The sequence below is a fragment of the Ambystoma mexicanum genome, chromosome 2p (assembly GCF_040938575.1).
Source record: "Ambystoma mexicanum isolate Mex_15411 chromosome 2p, UKY_AmexF1_1, whole genome shotgun sequence".
Taxonomy (NCBI): Eukaryota; Metazoa; Chordata; class Amphibia; order Caudata; family Ambystomatidae; genus Ambystoma; species Ambystoma mexicanum.
Window position 1 is genome coordinate 1,418,246,328 of NC_090923.1, and position 18,628 is coordinate 1,418,264,955.

Here is an 18,628-nt window from a genome sequence, read left to right on the forward strand (position 1 = left end):
GCTGGAAACACCTTTTCCAGCCAGATGAGGCCCTGACTGTGCCAAAGAGGGGCCAGAAGTCCTCGTCTCTGCACCATCAGGTCACACCAGTCTAGGGGTTCATCAGGATTCGGGCGAATCCCCCAAATTGGCAGGGGAGTTACCCACATTCCAACCTCTGGTGTTTGAGAACTTCTGACTCCATCAATCCTTCATGTTGGTGCCAAAGGCTCTAGAAGCATACAAGACGTCTCCAGGGCTCTCGACTGCCTGACCGAGCTGTTGAAAGGCAGCAGAGATGCCTCAAAAGGAGGCATGGCTCTGAGCATCCAAGGCCTGACTCATTGCTACTAGAGTTGTTATTTCCGAAAAAAAGAAGGCACCACAAAGAAAGGTGGGAGTCCCAGAAAGGTCAGCTTTCCTCTTACCCTGGTCCTGAGCCATGCACTGCAGAAGACACATCATCCTTCTTCCCGCTTCTGCTCCTGGCCAGCACAAGGCCTGATACTGGAGAAGGTGTTTTGGGCAATTGTGTAAGGCTCACAGGACTTGGGACTCAATTATCTCAGATCGGAGGATGGACTCTCTTGTGGAGACTTCCCAGACCCCTGAGCTCTTGACTTCTTTTTTGCTGGTCCTACAGCGGTTTCCTCATAGACCAACAGCACTGGATGAGGTTTTTGCCTAGTGCTCAGTGTTCTAGGACAGTCATTTGTAATTATTAAACCGCAGCTGCCAGTCCTTCAGCCCCAGTGTTTCTTGCTAGAGTTTTCAGCCTCAGTCGGTGGACTCCTCTTTTCGCCCGTGGCCTTCCACGATTCATTGGAGTAGGACGTGCGTTGCTTGACTTTCTACTGGTTGGAGACAGACTTGCCCCTGTATGTTTTGTCTTTGAACTTTTTGGCAGACAAAAGAAGATACATGGTCTTTCCTTCCCTAGTCCATCCCCAGGAGTCTGTCCCCAAAGGTACTCTTCCGTCCGTCCTCCCGCAGCCCCAGCATCTACCCTCTTATGGTATCCGGCTCAAATACTTGCCTCCTGAGTTTCATCTCAGGAGGCATAAGAAGCTTTTTCCTTCCTTTTCAACATGCTGAAGGAGACTTCTCTTCCGCAACACTGAAATGAGGGTGAAATGACAGACACTGTGTCCAGGAGTGTGTCCCTGGGCGTTGTTATGTGGTTGCATGCTATCCTTAAGGATGTGAACCTTTGTAGTTACATTCGAAAGATACTTGACCTTCCCTTTGATGGTAGAAAGTTCTTTGCACCTGTCACGGATGAGCTCCTGCAAGAATGCAAATCGTTCTTGCTTACAGACTGTCCAATACAGTCCATCACCTCTGCAGCAAAAACATATGGTTCTTCCGTCTAGGGTTTTAAGGCGTACAGGTCAAGGCAGCTTAACAAATTGAGATATGGCAATGCCCCAAAGAAAAAGAGGTTTTGGATCAGGCACAAGCAGACTTTGTCTTGACACCCTCTCAGGTAGGTGATGGGTTCTCAGTCCCCTATCATGTTAATCACCTTTGCCACCAGCAGTAGATTGCCTGCTAAGCCAACATTTACAGCGATGACAAAAACCACAACACAAAGGACCAGTAGGTATGGACTATAGTATGAAGGGGCAACCGTCTGAGACTTCCACTTTCATATACCAAAGAATTAAGCTTGAACTCCACTTACAAATACAGAAACTATTTTCTCTAGATGCCATTGAGGAGGCCCTGAGCACCTACAGGGTGGGAATTCTCTCATGGATCTTTCTGATCCCTATATAATCGGTACGAATAAGACCCAGTCTGTTCTTGTCATTTCTAAACATGTTCCTACTGTTGGAAACATTCTACATGGTAAGTACTAAGGACATCTTGGAGTCACATAACGATGGGATCTGGTGAGCATCTCTTGGCCTACAGGGAGCGTATCCCCACACCACCAACAGGAATAAACGTTGGAAGTTCCTGAGGCCCACGATGGGAGGTCAACATCATCAGTGCAAATGTCTTCCCTTTCTTCTGGACGATGCCCCAAGGGTAGTAACACAGGTCCTTGTGGTGGAGGCAGTGTACCTCAGCCTCCAGGCACTGCATATGTATCCTTAACTGGATAACTGGATCATAAAAGCCTCTTTCAGAGCACCTTTATATAGCGTGTCACAGTCTGGTCAGGCTTGGGTTCTCTGTGAATCAAAAGAAGTCACATCTTTCCCTGGGACAGAGGATTCCGTTTATGGAGAGAATCCTCAAGAACTTCTCTGAAGTTGACATTTCCTGCCCCAGAAAGGATTGCACCTTTTAGGACACCATCGGGGTGTTTTAGTCAAGGATCATTATTCGGGCAGTCTGATTCCAGAAAAGCCTGGGACTTATGCCTCTTGCATTCATCTGGTGCCCGCCGCATGGCTTCGGATGAAAGAGGTCCAGTTTACACTGTCCAGTCAGTGAGACCAACATTCAACTCTGAGCCCAAGCTATTGGTGGTCTCCCCACTGTCACCTCAGGCTCAATCTGGTAGACTCACGAGAAGCACCTTCTTCTCAGGGTTTTCATCCAGAATCCTGCTCCTCAGATTTCTCTGATGCTCGATGCTTAGAATCTTAAATTGACGGCCCACCTCAACACTCTGCAGATGCACACCTTTTGGACTGAAGAGGTAAGGAAAGAGCTCATGAATGGTCTAAGACTAAAGGCATTATTTTGCGTATGAAGTCATCACCTCTCGTGCTTTCGGGGGAAGTTGTATTAGCTGTCACAGACAACGCCGCTGCAATGTTTTAGGTGAACACGCAGGGTGGGCACCTGCTATCGGATACAGTGCATTATGGAAATTAAGGTTGGTTTCTGGGCTCACAAGCACAGCATTCTTGCAGGGGCGGTGCATGTTCAGGGTGTCATCAACACAGCAGTAGATAGAATGATACTTACCTTCACTGACCCCCAACTCACCGATGCCAGGGCCCAGGATGTAGCCTTGTTGAATGTCCCAGTACCCAAGCTCCTTTTACCAATGCGCAGCTTGGGATATCTGCTTCCAGGCTGGGGAAGATCCAGCAGGTCAGGTGAGGAGACAGGGACATGATTGTGCTGGCCCAGGAAAGTGTATTTCAGAGCGCTGGGGGCAGGCTACGAGACAATGGGCCTCATTACGACTCTGGCGGCCACGGTATGAACGGTGCCGGTAAGGTACCGGCACCGTTCATACCGGGCCGCCACATTCCGAGTTTGCTCGCGGGTGGCGCTATGCACGTCTGGTCTGGACAGACGTGCATACCGGCACCCGCGAGCAGACCAGGATGCTAACAACGGACCCATCATTAAAGTGTCCGTTGTTAGCATCCTCCCCATTCCCATTGAGCCCTATGGGGGCTCCAATGGGAATGGAGATGTACCGGTTCCCGAGAAAAGGGAATTAATTACCTGGCCCGCAAAAATCGGAATGGCCCGGTAATTCCCTTTTTTCGGGACACAGAGCCCGGACACGAGTTTGGAGGTAGCCATGCCGGTAAAGACGGCATGGCTACCTCTAAACTCGCAATGAGGCCCAATGTAATGATGGTGCAGGGGGGGGAAACCTGGCTATGAGAAATCATTGCAGAGGCCATGGCAGGGGGGGGGCGGGAGGTAAAAAACAAATCCAGGGATTGCTGCACAGTTAAGCTGGTTTGGGAAGCACCTCCCATTAAAGGCAGATGGACAAGGGCAAGGGAGAGGGAATATGTTTTTATTGGTGGAAGGCTGAGTGAATTGGGGGAATTGAATCAATGGGCACGCAGAGAATGCGTGAGTTGGTGAACCGGAGTTGAGCCCAGCATTAAGACTGTATGTGTGGCCAGGGAGGCGTTCACCAGATAACAACACACCATCACGTGAATGCCCTTCTATCATTGGGCGCTAGAAGGTCACATCAACCCTCTGATGGCATCCATAGTCAGAGTCATACCTTTCATGTCGCATGTGGCCAGTACCAGCATCAAAATGGACTTTTGCGCTCGTTACTTCTCTGCCGTTGCAGCCTAGTTGACCAACGGAGGGAGATCTCCTTCATGTTCACCTCCCTGTCAGAAACCCTCCACCTCAGTGGCACTTGGATGTGGTTCTGCATTGCTTGATGAAGAAACCTATTTGAACCTGTGGCTTCTTGTGAGTGTGACCTCCTTTCTTGGACGACAGCCTTCCTCGCTGCCGTTACCCCTGCCCGGAGGTTGCGCGAGTTGGAGATTTTTACCTTTAAGAAACCTTATGCTGTCTTTGAAGCTGCCAAAGTGGGACAGTTCCATCTTTGCACGAATAGAGACCTCTCTGATTTCCCTTTGAACCAGGACATGTATTGGTCTTCCTGTTCCAGGCACCCCCCGTCGATATAAGGCAGTATCGGTAGCTTCTAGAGTTATCTTGGGCTCCCCTCCACCTGTTAATCACTATCCCCTGGACGCCTCCTCCAGTCTGGATGCTTCTTTCAGACAGGAAGTGTTGCATAACCATTGTTCTTAGCACTTCCTGACATGTGCCGCTTCCCATTGCCAACTAGGCAATCTGCGCAAGTTGGGAAGGAGGTAGAGCCCAATGGACAAAGGACTCTTGTTTTGCGTTCCAAGCCCCATCTCGGGGAGGGAAACGCTCTGTGAATGGAAGCTGGTCACACCTGCTACTCTACATGTGTCTATAATGCTGGCAGCTGTCACTATTTACTCGTCTTTACATTACATGGTAAAGGTGGTGAAAAAGTGGGCAACAGGGATGCCCACTGTATCACTCGCTTTCAATGTGCCCATGGAAAAGGCTTTTTCCCTGTGTTGAAGGGAAGTGTTTGCGCTTCACTTTCACATTAGAAAATAAAACATTTTAAAACATCAGCGGACGTTTTACAATTTGTGTCTCGACCTCTAAGGTAGAGGAGCACATGATCAGATGTACGAGGTGATATTTGACCTTGTAATCTAGAGGTATTTACCATCTCCATTATTTCCTTGAAATACCACCCGTGACTCAGAGAACCTGGGCTGTAATGTGGTGGGCACTTGAACAGGCAAACATTTTCACTGCCACCGCTGCAACGAGTACCCAAAGGGCGAGGAAGTACATTTCACCGAGCGGGCTTCGGAGGCTGAGTTCTTCTTCGACCTTTGCATAGTAAATTGCAGTGCATATAATTCATAACCTTAAATGAGTGCACTGCACCGCCAAGGCCAGTACATATAATCCTTGCACACAGACCGCTCCTGCAGAGTGCCAGCACAGACCGCAGCCAGGAGACAATCTTGATGGTTCAACTTCCCTCAGATCTAGAGGTGGCCAAAGGCTTTCACTCCTGACGCTCTGGCCTACAATTCCCATAATCCTTCGCTATGGATTATACTGGGCAGGCCTACTGGGAGTTGTAGTCCAAAACATCTGGATAGCCAAGGATTGCAGACCCCTATCCTATGCCCGGTCACATACCCGCACAATGCAGCTTCACATTGCACCACCCTGTGGCATTGTGCATTCCCCGAACCCATGCTCTTCACCCATTCCATGTCATTCTAGCAGAACACTGCATGTCCGACTCACTACATATGCCCAGACACAGCCAGGACATCAGTCCATTGTATACATGTTGGTAGTGTTGGCTTCACTATTCTCTACTTCACCATAAATTATAAGATCTCCAAAAACATGGCTTTGTGAGGCTTGAAGATGTGAAAAAAACCGGAAGGAATTATGAAGCTGGGAACAAGAAGGAACACTGCAGCCACAAAACATAGACATAGATTTGTATTAATCTGGTAGTCTTTCTGACCTCCTGAAACAGACGCCATTTTAGAATGCTCAAAAGGTCAAAATGAATCAGCATTTGTTTTTTTTAAGGAAAGGTCGAGCAAAAGCCAGTCATGTTAACTGAGACAACATGGAACTTTAAAAAGTATGCACTGGACTGCTATTAAAGCAGGCATGCCCATTCAGAAGGCGGCAGGGTATAAGAAGACAGACTGTTAACCGCCACAGAACTTGTGCCATGCAGATCCCAGGGGTTGGCATGATGTAAGTCTCTTGAACTAACCCGCAAACAGTAATCTCCCCCAAAGTTCCAAGTAGTCTCCTTAATCTAACCAGTCATGAGAGTCAGGGTGGGCAGAGGGCAGGGGTAATGTATCTAATGGTTGGTGGGTTAACTAGGCTGGCAGTGAGGGTGCTCTGACATCATGCTTGGATCTGGAAACCATCCCGGCTATCATATGTCTCCTACAATGGCTTGTAGGACCTCGAGGTATTGGGGCTGGCATGGCTGGCAACACCTGAAGCCTCTCCACTATCACAAGTTCACAAATCAGTCATTTCAAGTCTGTACCTAGCTGTGGTAGACACCATCTCCTGCCATTCCCGGGATACGCACACACAGTTCCCACTGTAGCCTTTAATTGTGCCGTCCGAGGATACCGTGTACCTGTATCAGATGGGGTTACATGTGATTTCATCGAATCCCAAAACAACTAATGACATTTCAATGAATACAAATCAATTAATACCAAAATACACATTTCTTTTTAGTTGATTTTTAGGGGGGTTCCCCCCAAAGTCTCCCTTTGTTTTACTAATGCTTTTCCCCCACCCCAAAACCACTATTCCCACTCCCAACCTCATTTCTATTTTTTTCCCAAATTAGTAATTTTACATTTTCGTTGTTTTTGTATTTGTTGTAATTTCATTCGTTATTTTATATTTGATATAATCAATGCATACCATCAGATGGTGCTTGATCAGCTCACAGCAGGTGCTATCAACAGTAAAAAGAGGGTGCTTAGTATATAAGGTAAACATATAGACAGGCCACATACTCAGACATGATGTAGCTAGTTGAAGACTTGTAGGAATGAAGAACTTTATGGTCAACATGCCGTCAGTATTTAGGCAAAAAGGCATGATATGTGGTAAAGCAGCTCCGGCGTCACAAGTGGGCACGGAAGGTCCTTGATTTTGTTGCCTACAATTGATTGTCTTGTGGTAAACAGAGGAATGAATAGTTAGAGGACATTGTTTATCTGGCCATTCTAGTGACACTAACAGAGAGGAAACAGAGAGAAATGTCCACATACTGTAGGGGTGCCACAGTTCCTTGAAATTATCAGCAAAGACCAACATGCCATAGAGACCAAATAACGACGATAATCAAAGAACACGGTACACGCTCAGACACGAGTTCCAAGCAAGGCAATGCTGAGAGCGTTTGGTAGGACGCAACGTATGAGGAAAAAGAGGAAGGGCAGTAGAGCAGCAGAACTGGCGCGGCACTGAACGTATGGTCTCGTTCTATCAGCCGCTATCTTAGAAGCTACGCTGGCATCATAGGCTTACATCAGCTTGCCAGGCCACCCAAAAAAGCAAAATGTGGAAAAGGAATTTAGGAAGAGATTTCAAATACTCAGTTCCTGGAAGAATGAGCTGCATGAAAGGGTTCCAGGATTTAAGGTATTTAAGGTAGTACAAGTCAGGCAAGACAGCTGACATGTGACTGACTCTTTCTGGCTTTACAGTTCCCAGAGGCCTTTCCCCCAGCATTCCAGCAGTTATGTCCTCTCGTTGGTTAACTTGGTTAACTTTAGGGACCAATTGTTTGATGATTAGACTGGACCCTGTGGGCCCGATTCATGGAAATATGCACAGACATCCGGCAGGGGCCACGCGCCAAGTAGGAGACTACATGAGCCTGTGCGCAGATTAAAAAATGCGTACCCCACGTATTCATGGAATTTATTGCACAAAGTAATCGTATTCGAAAGGCGTGCCCGGAACAACCCTGACACGTCCCTATGCAAAGCAAAAACAGCCAAGACACAGGTACCTTTGCCTGCTCCCTTTTGGCGTGAATACACGCATCCTTCAAACAGTGCGTGGGGCACCCTGAAATCAGGCCTGCATTAAGTGACCCTTGCGCAGGGTCCCTTATAACTGTTTCCAGCACCCCGGACAACATGCGTATGAAAAATCGTAACTCGGTTGAAATCTCGAAAAATCTGCGTGCGAAACCCTAAACCATTCCTGCACCCCACCACAGTGCGTACGTGCACCCCTAAGTTGGATCAGAACCCAGGGAGCGTACAGGCACCCCAAAATCTGACATGCACTGCAATTCCTATGCGTAAGTGTACTTTCGCCTGTCTTCGGGTGGCGGATAGTATGAAGGTCTTGCGTGACCATTTCCCGGCCGAGAGGTTGCACGGTCAAATCCATGAATATGTCTCGTGCCGTGCAATTGTGGGCGTGCGAGGGACTGCCTGCAGACCGTCCCTCAGAACACACACTTTTTCACAAGTTCTTCCCCATTTTTGGTGGTCCGCCTCTTCCCAGCCCTCTTTGCAAGCCAGGCCCATGTTCTGCTTGGTGTGCCACGCAAGGCGCTCGATGGCTCGCGTCAACACCACGATTCCACATCCGAATGCTAAGCTACAGGTCATTGTAATGGCGGCCTCATGCATCTTTCTTTCTCTCTCTCTCTCTCTGATTTCCTGCAGGGGCAGACTCTGGTAGAAGCATCCGGGGATTCCTGCTGCTACTGCTCTGAAGCTGGTAAGTTCCTCCTCAGAGTCTCACTGAAGATATATCTTTATTTCTTTGCAAAAAAGAGTAAGATTTGGATTCAGGCAACACCACTTAAAGAGAGAAGTACGGTACCACTGCGTATGTGGGTGGGACAAAGGAAACTCAAAAGACAGCTGAAATATACCATTAGGTTTGATAATATCACACAACTTTGACATTATATGGACGATATTAGAAGACAAAGGCCCTGATTCACAGAACCTTTTCCTATGGGATTGCACCATTATAAAACGCTTCTGTGAATCAGGCCCTAAGTGAAAGGAAACCGAATTATGATGACCAGCTCGAGTGCCTTTCTTTTTGCATTGTCTGTTTTGTTCCCTGACTTTCTTCCCTTTGACCTTCCCCTCTTACCTTTTTGCCATTTCCTTTACACCGCACAGACCTTGGTCTGGTGTACACCCTGGGCGGGTGATCTGCGCAGTGTAAACGCCAATTAATACAGCCTAAAAAACAGAAGGAGGGCTCATTATCACGGGATAATGACCCGCCAGCAAGTTACGGCCTGAGGTCGAGACGAGGAACATAAGTTGAGGAAGGGTCATTATCTCAAGCGATAACGACCGCTTCCGAGGCTTGTATGACGATTAGCACATAGTCGTATTAGCAACACATATTTTGGAGTTATGGTGGTGAAGTAAAAGCATGACTTTAATCATGAGTCAAATAGACAATCTGAGTAAGTAAATAAAATGTGTTTTTTTGGTAGAGTTTAAATAGCAAGGTTGTCTTCATAAATTAAGTATTTTAATTTCATACTTGGTTACACTGGATTGGGTTTAGAGCATGCATTAGGTATCAAGTAAAAGTGTATGGTTTATATATAAGAAAGTGAAAATATTCCCATGTCTTCGCTTTCTCTCTGGTGCGTTAAATAGGATGTTGCCTTGAAGAAAGGTCTTCCCAGAAAGAAAGTGTCCTGATGAAAGAAACATTGCCAGGAAATTGCTATGTGATTTCCCCGTCTGGTTCCGTAGTCAGAATGTTCAGAATGCAGTCAATATCAGTAGTTATCGACTGCGCTCTGAACATTGAACAGGATCTCCATGTGCTGATATACCATAAAAGAACATTGGGAAGCGCTGGCTGAAGTAGACGCTGGCTATCTTAACATTGACATTGGCAAAGGAACGCTTTCTGTAGCCTCTGGCCCACAGAGGGTTATGCTTAGGGAATGAATGCACCCACACACATACCATGGATTGTTTAAACACCACCACTTTCATTTGATGTATACATTTTGATGTGCTTTGCTTACTGTATTAAGGCATTCACCTGTTCTCTGGCAGTAGGCTGTACAGACAGTCACATGAAATGTTGAGTGGGCCTGAACAATGTGACTCACCCCTGGTGACAGAGGACTGTGGACTGAGCAGAGGAGCTGAAGATGCAGGGAGAACATAAAATAAAACGTTAGGAAGATTGAACCGAGGGAGTAACGAGATCAGGAGGCTGTGTCTCTGAGTTTTCCTGGACTGCTGCTACCTTTGTCCGCCCCCCAGGGGGTGAGCGGTGCGGAGGCATCAGAAGAAGGGTGCCCTATCATGGCAATGGTTGAAAGAACAGTGGGAATATTTAGAGGTGGTCTGGGTAGAAATGGGCCCCAGCATGCGCTCAAGGCACGTTGAGATCCCAGGCCACGTGAGCGAGGTGGCCCGCGGTAAAGAGCCGACCTGCGCTCAGAGTGGATCCGGAGCTGCACTTGCCCGTCCAGGAGAGCAGCGGCCTGGACGAGGGCAGCGTGAGACCAACGCGTGACACTTGCTGTGCGCCATGGCGGAAAGACTTCCCCCCACCACCCTCTCGGGTTCTTATGTGGCAGGCGGAGGTTAGTCATCGGTGCACACAAGTGCCAAGCGTAAACCACCGCTGCAGGCCCAGGCTGGGCAATGCAGTGCTCCCCGCTGAGGAGTGGGGGTGCTTTCAGGAGCTGTGTGTGACGCCATCAAGTGCTGAAACTGGTGGGGTGGTCCCTGTTTAGTAAGGAGAAGGCCTGGGAGGAAGTCACGCTAGTATAAACCCACAAAGTGGGCCTGAATGGTCCAAGGCAAGCCAAGGGTGCTGAAATGAGCTCATGTCGGCCACCTGCTGGTGGGTGGGAGAGATAAAGCAAAGGTACTGAAACAATGACAAAATAAAGTAAAGCAATGGGGCCCCCTTTAAGTGCACTGACTAGAACATGCCTAACGGTAGCACCGTTTACAGCAGCCTCTTGTTATGTTGATAAACGCTAACTGAGTCTCTCGTAGGAGTATTATCAGAATGTAACCAGTACAATGGTGGCCATGAGGTGTGGGAAGTAGCCTACTATATGCCATACACAAAGTTGGGGTCCCCTTAGAGCTATTCTGTAGCTCTAGATCTATGGGTGAACCACAGAGAGTGTTAGAGTGTGAGAATGGTGCTTTGCATTGAATGTCCGCCCCGGAGGGCCTTCTTTGCGACTCCCTTGAGGGTGGGGCGGGAAGTCCGAGCAGGGCCTCACAGGGTGGAGCTGTGCTGAGAATATCTAGATATACATAAGAGTGACAATAGAAGACTTGCATGCGCCTGTTAACCATTCTTAAAATAGAGATTCCCTTTGCAGCAAAAATACCAGCTGTCCGCCGTGTGTTTATTGGCGGGAAGAACTCAGTATGGTAGCCCATATCCGGATATAAAACTCAGTGTCATGGTCCTGCGGGTTCCCTACCCCCCCTCTTTTTCCACACCTGGCCTGAAGGCACAGTCAGGCTACAGTGGACCCTACCTGGCCTGGGGGCAGGCTCTAAGGGGCCAGGCCAGGTCCAAATAACCTGGGCTTCATTTCAGTTGTGGGTGTAGCAACAATTTAAGGAGAATTCGGCTCTAGAACTTACTATCCAGGAAGTAAAAACGGATGCCGACCCGGCGGTTCAACACCAAGGAAGAGACTATACAGGTCACATATAATGCGGAACCGAAACTCCTGGCCCATGTGACTGCAGGCAGAGACATGTGAAGCTGGCCTGAAATTGACCCTTTTATCTAATGGAGGTACTTCGTGGTGTCATCATTTTAATTGTATGGAGTTCGGGCGAGAAAAACTATTCTCACAAGTATATATACATATCAATACTCGTTTAATGTAATGCTTTCCCTGCTATATGTCCCCATTTGTATCCCATTTTGAATCCATTCTGTGATATGACGTATGCGCTCATGTGCTTTGCAACGAGGGGGACGCTGAGTTAAGCTGCTCATCAATCACATGGACCAAAAATAAAAACGGCTTTTCATCTCTGAAAAGGCTCTCAGCCCCCCTGCCACAAAGCACCACGCGAGATGCAGAAACATTTTTCAGGAGCAGGGGGAACCCACTTCTCTGTTGAATATTTTACAAACTTCTAGACAGATTTACCAGAAACAACAAAAAAGCACATCGGCGACTGTGCCCAAGTTGGTTCTTATTTGGTGAATATCGGCCCAGTGGTTTTCACGCTACAGGTGTTCAATCAAAGCCCTTTATCTGTCTGGGGAAATGAATGGGACCACAGGAAAACAGGTTCTTTGTTTTTGTAATAACATTTCCACATTTTGACAAATTTTACACAACATTTCCAGTTTGGAGGGGCACAGGTCAAAACATTTCATTTTAAAACCGCCAACTTGTAATATATATGACAGTGACAGTCATCTTTTCTCTACAAACCTTCATTTGTTGCAGGTGAAACCTCTTCATACCGATGCAGATGCAGAAGTCTATAACATTTTGACGCTATCATGCGTTTAGATATCTTATATGGAATCGCTGCCTCAATTGGTACTTTTGTGTCAGCCTCATGCACCATTTGGTGGATGTCACTCATGTTCGGACTTCTGGGTGAACATCACATGCCACGACCTTGTTTACCACAAGGGTCGAGAACTCTGGGGCAGAGTCTTATGGCACATGCTCTGTAGAGGATGTAGGTGAGTTGACTCAATCCATGTTTTCGAAAAAATGAAGTCACTGTTTTTTTTTTGTGCGGGGGGAGTCCCCCCACAGCACTCCTCCTTCCCCCTACCTTTATTAATATCCCTTATCCAACCCCCAATTATATTTTATTTAAAAAGTTCTAAAAAGAAATTCGGTCACATCTTCTTCAAAAACATTCGATTCGGGCACTAGAGATCAGGTCTGATCTGCCAGGCGCAGCTGCCCCGATAGGCAGAGCTGTCGTGGAAGGGATCTACGTGATCCGACCGCAGCTGAATTGCCCGCAGGCGGAAAGTTTGCATGCGAAAAAGTGCGAACCACCAAAAGTTTGCACCTTTCTCATGCGAACACACGTGCATACCCACACCCCCACCCACACCCACAACACACCCATGACACCCCCCATCGACACCCTCAACACACCCTCACCCACACCTCCCAACATAAACAAACCCCCTTAGCTTTTTCTTCACCCTGAGTCCCTGCAGCGCCAGTTCCCTTTCACTTCCGTGATCAGGAACCGGCACCGCAGGGTGCTTTTCTTTTTTTTTTTTTTTTACAGGGGCTTCCCCCACAACCCCGGCTCACTATACTATTAAGTATAGTGAGCGGGGTGTTGCGGGGGACACCCCCGCAGCCCTTGTTTTTTTTTATTATTATTTTTTTTTCCTGGATGTGCTGCGGGGTGTCCCCTGCAACACCCCGCTCACTATACCACACAGTATAGTGAGCGCCCCGCAGCCCCCGCAGTCTTTTTATTTTTTATTTTACTTACCTGCAATGCTACCATCAGAGGTTCGAACTATTGGTGTTCGAACCTTTGTCGTAGCATTTTTAGACCTTTTTGTACGTGCGACCATTTAGATACGGTCAAAACGTACAATACCTCATGGAAGCACCAGCACCGTTATCGATGGTGCCAGTGCCTCCGTGTCCCCATTACCATGGAGTCCTATGGAACTCCAAGGGAATGGGGACTTACACTTTCCATCGCCTGATATCCCGGGCACCAGGATCTCATGTTGCGGAAGCAGTGCTACGAATTTGGCGGCATCTCACTGGTAGCACCGGCGGGTTACCGCCAGACACGTAACGAGGCTCATTGACTGACTCTTTAATTTACACAATGTTAAGTGACATGCAATTTACCTGACACTTGACACTGTGTAAGTGACAGAGGCCTTTTATCTTCAGCGCCCCAGTGCCACCGCACCACTTGATTGCCCCTTGAGCCGGCTCTGCTTCTTGCCTTTGAAAGGGACAGTACTCTTGAGTACTGCAGTTTCCGTCGGAAAATGAATACAGACATGTATTCCTCTTTGCAAAACTCTGAAAAATAAAAGAAATGTAAAACATGAAATGGAGCAGTTGCTTCTCATGACAAGTCAAGCGAATATCTCAGTGATGGGACCATCGGTTGTAAGGTAGGGTCAGACGAATGGGCAGCACGCGCCCCTTATGTTATGTCCCAAATGGAGGTAAACACTACCTGACCAGAAGCAGTTTGGCCTTGTGTTGGGTATGCAGAAGCCTCCATTCTAAAAAAGCAAAGAGGAAGTCAAGAAAGGGTAACACAACAGGGGAAGTCTCAAGCTGTAGCAATCAAATCTAACCTTTTCCCCGTAGCCCAAATTCCAAATGTGTACAGTGTCATTGGACGACTGTTCTCTTCGGCACTAACTGTATGTTCTCTCTGGTGCTTTCATAAGGCTGCCTGTGCCTAGTTGCCTTTTCACGCACTCATCTGCTGACCCACTGTCCTTGATAGAGGGTTTCTGGGATGTGGGGGTGATGTACCCTAATGAGCTTTAAGAAATGATTCTCTGCCTCCCGCTAGGTGTCAATGTCACTGCTGCGCCAATGCCTGGACCGACTGCAATACCAAGAGCCACCACTTGGTTGCCCAGCCCGCCGATCAGCACCCACCCGCTGCCACCTGCTGGAGGTAAGCGCAGCCGCGGCCTACGACAGTGAAGTTTATAGTGCAAGTGTGTCTCATCTGAAGTCTCGAGCAGTGGCACAAAGGCCTCCAGGAAAGTGGAACATGTGCCGAGGGGCCAATGGTTAGGAAACAGCGTGATCTCTGATGTAATATGTTGTTCTGATAACTTTCACTATTATGAATTATGAAATTAAATATGTGGACCTCTATTATTTATGTAATTTAGTTTTTTACTTTACAGATAATAGTGCATGTTTATGTTGTGCGCATATGTATTTTATACATTATACGGTATGCATGTATAGTGTAAAAGGCAAGCTAAATGCATTTAATAAAAAAAACAATGAAAAATGAGACAGAGTGTAGGAGTAGCTGTAGGAGCTCAGAGTTTTTGCGATGTGACTGCACATTTCAGCTAATCATTTTAGCGTGCACATGTAGCTCATCATTTTAGCGTGCACATGTAGCTCATCATTTTAGCGTGCACAGCACATGTAGCTTATCATTTTAGCATGCACATGTTAGTGTGGGTTTGAACTGCAATAGGGGCAAGGGGGTGAAACTCATCTCTGGATCCAAGAGTGTGAGTCTCGGGCAGAATTAAATAAATGGCAATGCACAGAGCACATGATTAAAATTGCACGTTCCTGTAGGATGATATTTCAATGGACTGGTCTACCTTTTGGGCATTCAGCATGTAGCTGGAAGATCAGAACGCTTCACGTTTGAGCAGCATCTCATCTCAATCTCGTTTACTTGGAGGTTTTTGAAGTACAAAGCCTGTCATTTGACTAGTATGAGCAACATTCATTACAGGGACCACCTATTGTCAATTTCACATTATGGAGGAGAATGGCCCTTTTTTGCTATCTTAAGCCGTCTTTCAGATGTCCCTTGGTTTTGACCAAGCATAATTTCCGGTAAAGGCATGCTATCGTGTACATTGCCCACTACGCCCCCAAAATTGGCCTCATCATTAAGGTGAGTCCCTTTCCCAGTTTGGGGTCTTTCGCAGTCGTGGATTACCCAGTACATCCAATCTGAGAATACCGCTGCAGCCCGAGCCCGTCAGACATGGACACGTGACTTTCTTGACCTTTGTGATAAAGGGAGAACATTGGCGGGTAGATTTGGACATGTATCAGGTCATGCTTTGATTCAATGCACAAGGCTTCACTGAAGGGGATCGGGCCACCTTGCTCCTCCAGCGGTTTTGCAGGCACGCTTGCTACTCATAAAGGGGCGCTAATTTAAGAAATCCACAAGGCGCACATTTGCAAAGCACTATTTCTTGGACGCCAGAGCTATAGCAGACGTTCTGTTTAGGAAGTTTGCGATTAAGTATATCATTGATTCATTAATTTTTGGCACGTTCATGGAACCTTCTTTTTACATTGTTAGACATTGCTTGGAGAGTCTTTAAACATATGAAGGATGTTCAGAGGAGACACTGGGCCTCATTACACGGACAGCGGTAACCATGGCGCTATTAGCGCCATGGTTGCCGACGGTATTTTACAGAGTCTGCCATGGTGAATGGCGGAATTACCGCCCTATTCCAAGGAGTGTGGGGGCGGTAATTCCCCATTCACCATGGCACTTCCCCATTCCCATTTCTGCCCGCATAGGGCTCAATGGGAATGGGGAAGGCGGTAATTACAGTACCGCAAATTGCGGTACCGTAATTACCTACTAGGTCCCTTTGCGGGTCCAGTCCTTAACGGCTGGTAAACGACCAGCCGTTAAGGTAGGGTCCCACAAAGGGACCTCATAGTAAGGCACTGGTACCCTTACCGGTACCGGTAAACCCTTACCGCCATCCGTGTAATGAGGCCCACTGTCCTTTAGAAGAACAGGTGAACCCAGTCGCAACATTAGATCTTTATCCCTCGCTGACACGCCTGCAGTTGCCTTAGAATGCTTCTATGTCCACCTGAGGAAGGAAGTAGCCAAATAATGTTTTGGGCTCGGGTCGGATGGTACCTTTACCACATGCGTCACCATCAGTCTTGCTGGGTGCCGCGATGCACTCACACACCATTGCGTGTATGTATGGCGCTTCTTAGTGCCATTCAATAAGCTAGAAAAGGATTCCGAGGTCCCAGCCCGCTGGTTGGACATTTTATCTGTAGAGGAGACAACGTATCAGACAGATGCAACATTACCTTAAGGTGCGCACCTTGTTCCATCCTTTTAATTTATTGATTTAATTGGTTCCATGTCATTTTATCGCAGGATGTTTTTTCGCAGGGTTTTTTACCGCAGATTTTTTTTTCGAAAAAACTCATCAAATTTTTTATTTTTGGGGTGGTTACCCCCCAAACACCCCATCCCCTTTAATTTATTTTATATTCCCGTACACCCACACCCAATTTACATAATTGTTGTATCCCCCCAAAAAATGCAATGATTTAAAAAAAAAAAATCTGCGGTAAAAAACCCCACGAAAAAACATCCGGCGATGAAATGACGTCGTACCGATTGAATCATGTTATTAGGAAACTCTGCAGAATATTCCTATGGTAGCAAATGGTTGTTAGGGTATACTATCATTTCATCGACAGTCATTTTAACGATTGTCTTTTTTACCACTACAGAATTATGAAAATGGTCATCGAAATTGTGGGGGAGTAAAGGGCAGATAAGGGGTTGAGTGGGTCGGCAATAGTTAAAGATAGGAGGTGGAGGGGCATTGGGGGGAAACCCCCCCACCAAAAAATCATTTCGATTACCCTTTTCGTAATTATGTACTTGTAAAAAAGGAAGTCGTAAAAATAACTGTCGATGAAAGAACATAGAACCGTTGCTAGATAGGTTGCTAACTAGAATCAAGCCGCTTAAATAATAGGGTTCCTGCATATGGAGCTTGAACATGTTGGCCACACATGTTGAGTACAAGAGCTGAAAGGAGGCATTGATAAGTCATTGATTACAGTATAAGTGGAAGATCGTCCAATTGGAGGATGTGAAATCTCGTGTTCTTCTTGAAGACATACCCGGGGGCGGTGATGGATCCGGTCCCTGCAGCAAGGGCTTTTCAAAGGATCTGAAGGAAGAGGTGGCGGATACGGGCTCTAGTGCGCGATGATCCAGATCTGGTAAGGGGCCGGGCAGCGAATGGAGACGACTCCAGAGCAGGATCCCGTGGGATTGTCAGCGGCAGTTCATGAACCAGGATTTGGGGAGATTCGATGCGGTGCGTGTAGCAAAGATGGACATGTTTTAAGGCCTTGCGGAGAGTCCAAGCAGGATGAGGGGTGGACGTTTAGCAATAGATTTTGGGCAGCAGTAACTGTTGCAGTAATTAGTGCAGAATGCCCCCGTTCACTGTCTCCCTCCCCCCTTGCGGTCCTCTCTCTACCTCTACTCAAGTATGGTGGCCCATCCAATACTATCTCCTGAACTGTCAACCCAATTACGGCCAGAAACTGCAACATGTTCATGGCACCCTCAGCCCCTAAGCCCCCCCTCCTTTGCTGGCCTTCAGTCAGCTCATTTCTGGGAGTTGTGGATACTGCGGGTACCCTTGTGCATTCCTAGCCCCTCCCCCCAGCTCACCTCCAGTCAGCTCGTTCCTTGGAGTTGTGGATGCTGCGGGTACCCTTGTAATTCCTAGCCCCCCCACGATCCCCCTGCTCACCTCCAGTCAGCTCGTTTCTGGGAGTTGTGGATGCTGCGGGTACCCTTGTGCATTCCTAGCCCCTCCCCCCGGCTCACCTCCAGTCAGCTCGTTTCTGGGAGTTGTGGATGCTGCGGGTACCCTTGTACTTCCTAGCCCCCCCCACGATCCCCCGCTCACCTCCAGTCAGCTCGTTCCTTAGAGCTGTGGATGCCGCGGGTACCCTTGTAATTCCTAGCCCCCCCCACGATCCCCCTGCTCACCTCCAGTCAGCTCGTTTCTGGGAGTTGTGGATGCTGCGGGTACCCTTGTGCATTCCTAGCCCCTCCCCCCGGCTCACCTCCAGTCAGCTCATTTCTGGGAGTTGTGGATGCTGCGGGTATCCTTGTAATCCCTAGCCCCCCCCACGATCCCCCGCTCACCTCCAGTCAGCTCGTTCCTTGGAGTTATGGATGCTGCGGGTACCCTTGTAATTCCTAGCCCCCCCCACGATCCCCCTGCTCACCTCCAGTCAGCTCGTTTCTGGGAGTTGTGGATACTGCGGGTACCCTTGTGCATTCCTAGCCCCTCCCCC

General features: G+C 47.8%; 1 protein-coding gene across 1 annotated transcript in view; it reads left to right on the forward strand.

Moving 5' to 3' along the window:
• Positions 1-18,628, forward strand: part of LOC138567897 (SCO-spondin-like) — a 1,036,222-nt gene that overhangs the window by 382,131 nt on the left and 635,463 nt on the right. Inside the window, exon 40 of the mRNA XM_069646396.1 lies at positions 8,469-8,523. Within this exon, the coding sequence (XP_069502497.1) occupies positions 8,469-8,523 (55 nt within the window). The remainder of the gene's footprint in view (positions 1-8,468; positions 8,524-18,628) is intronic.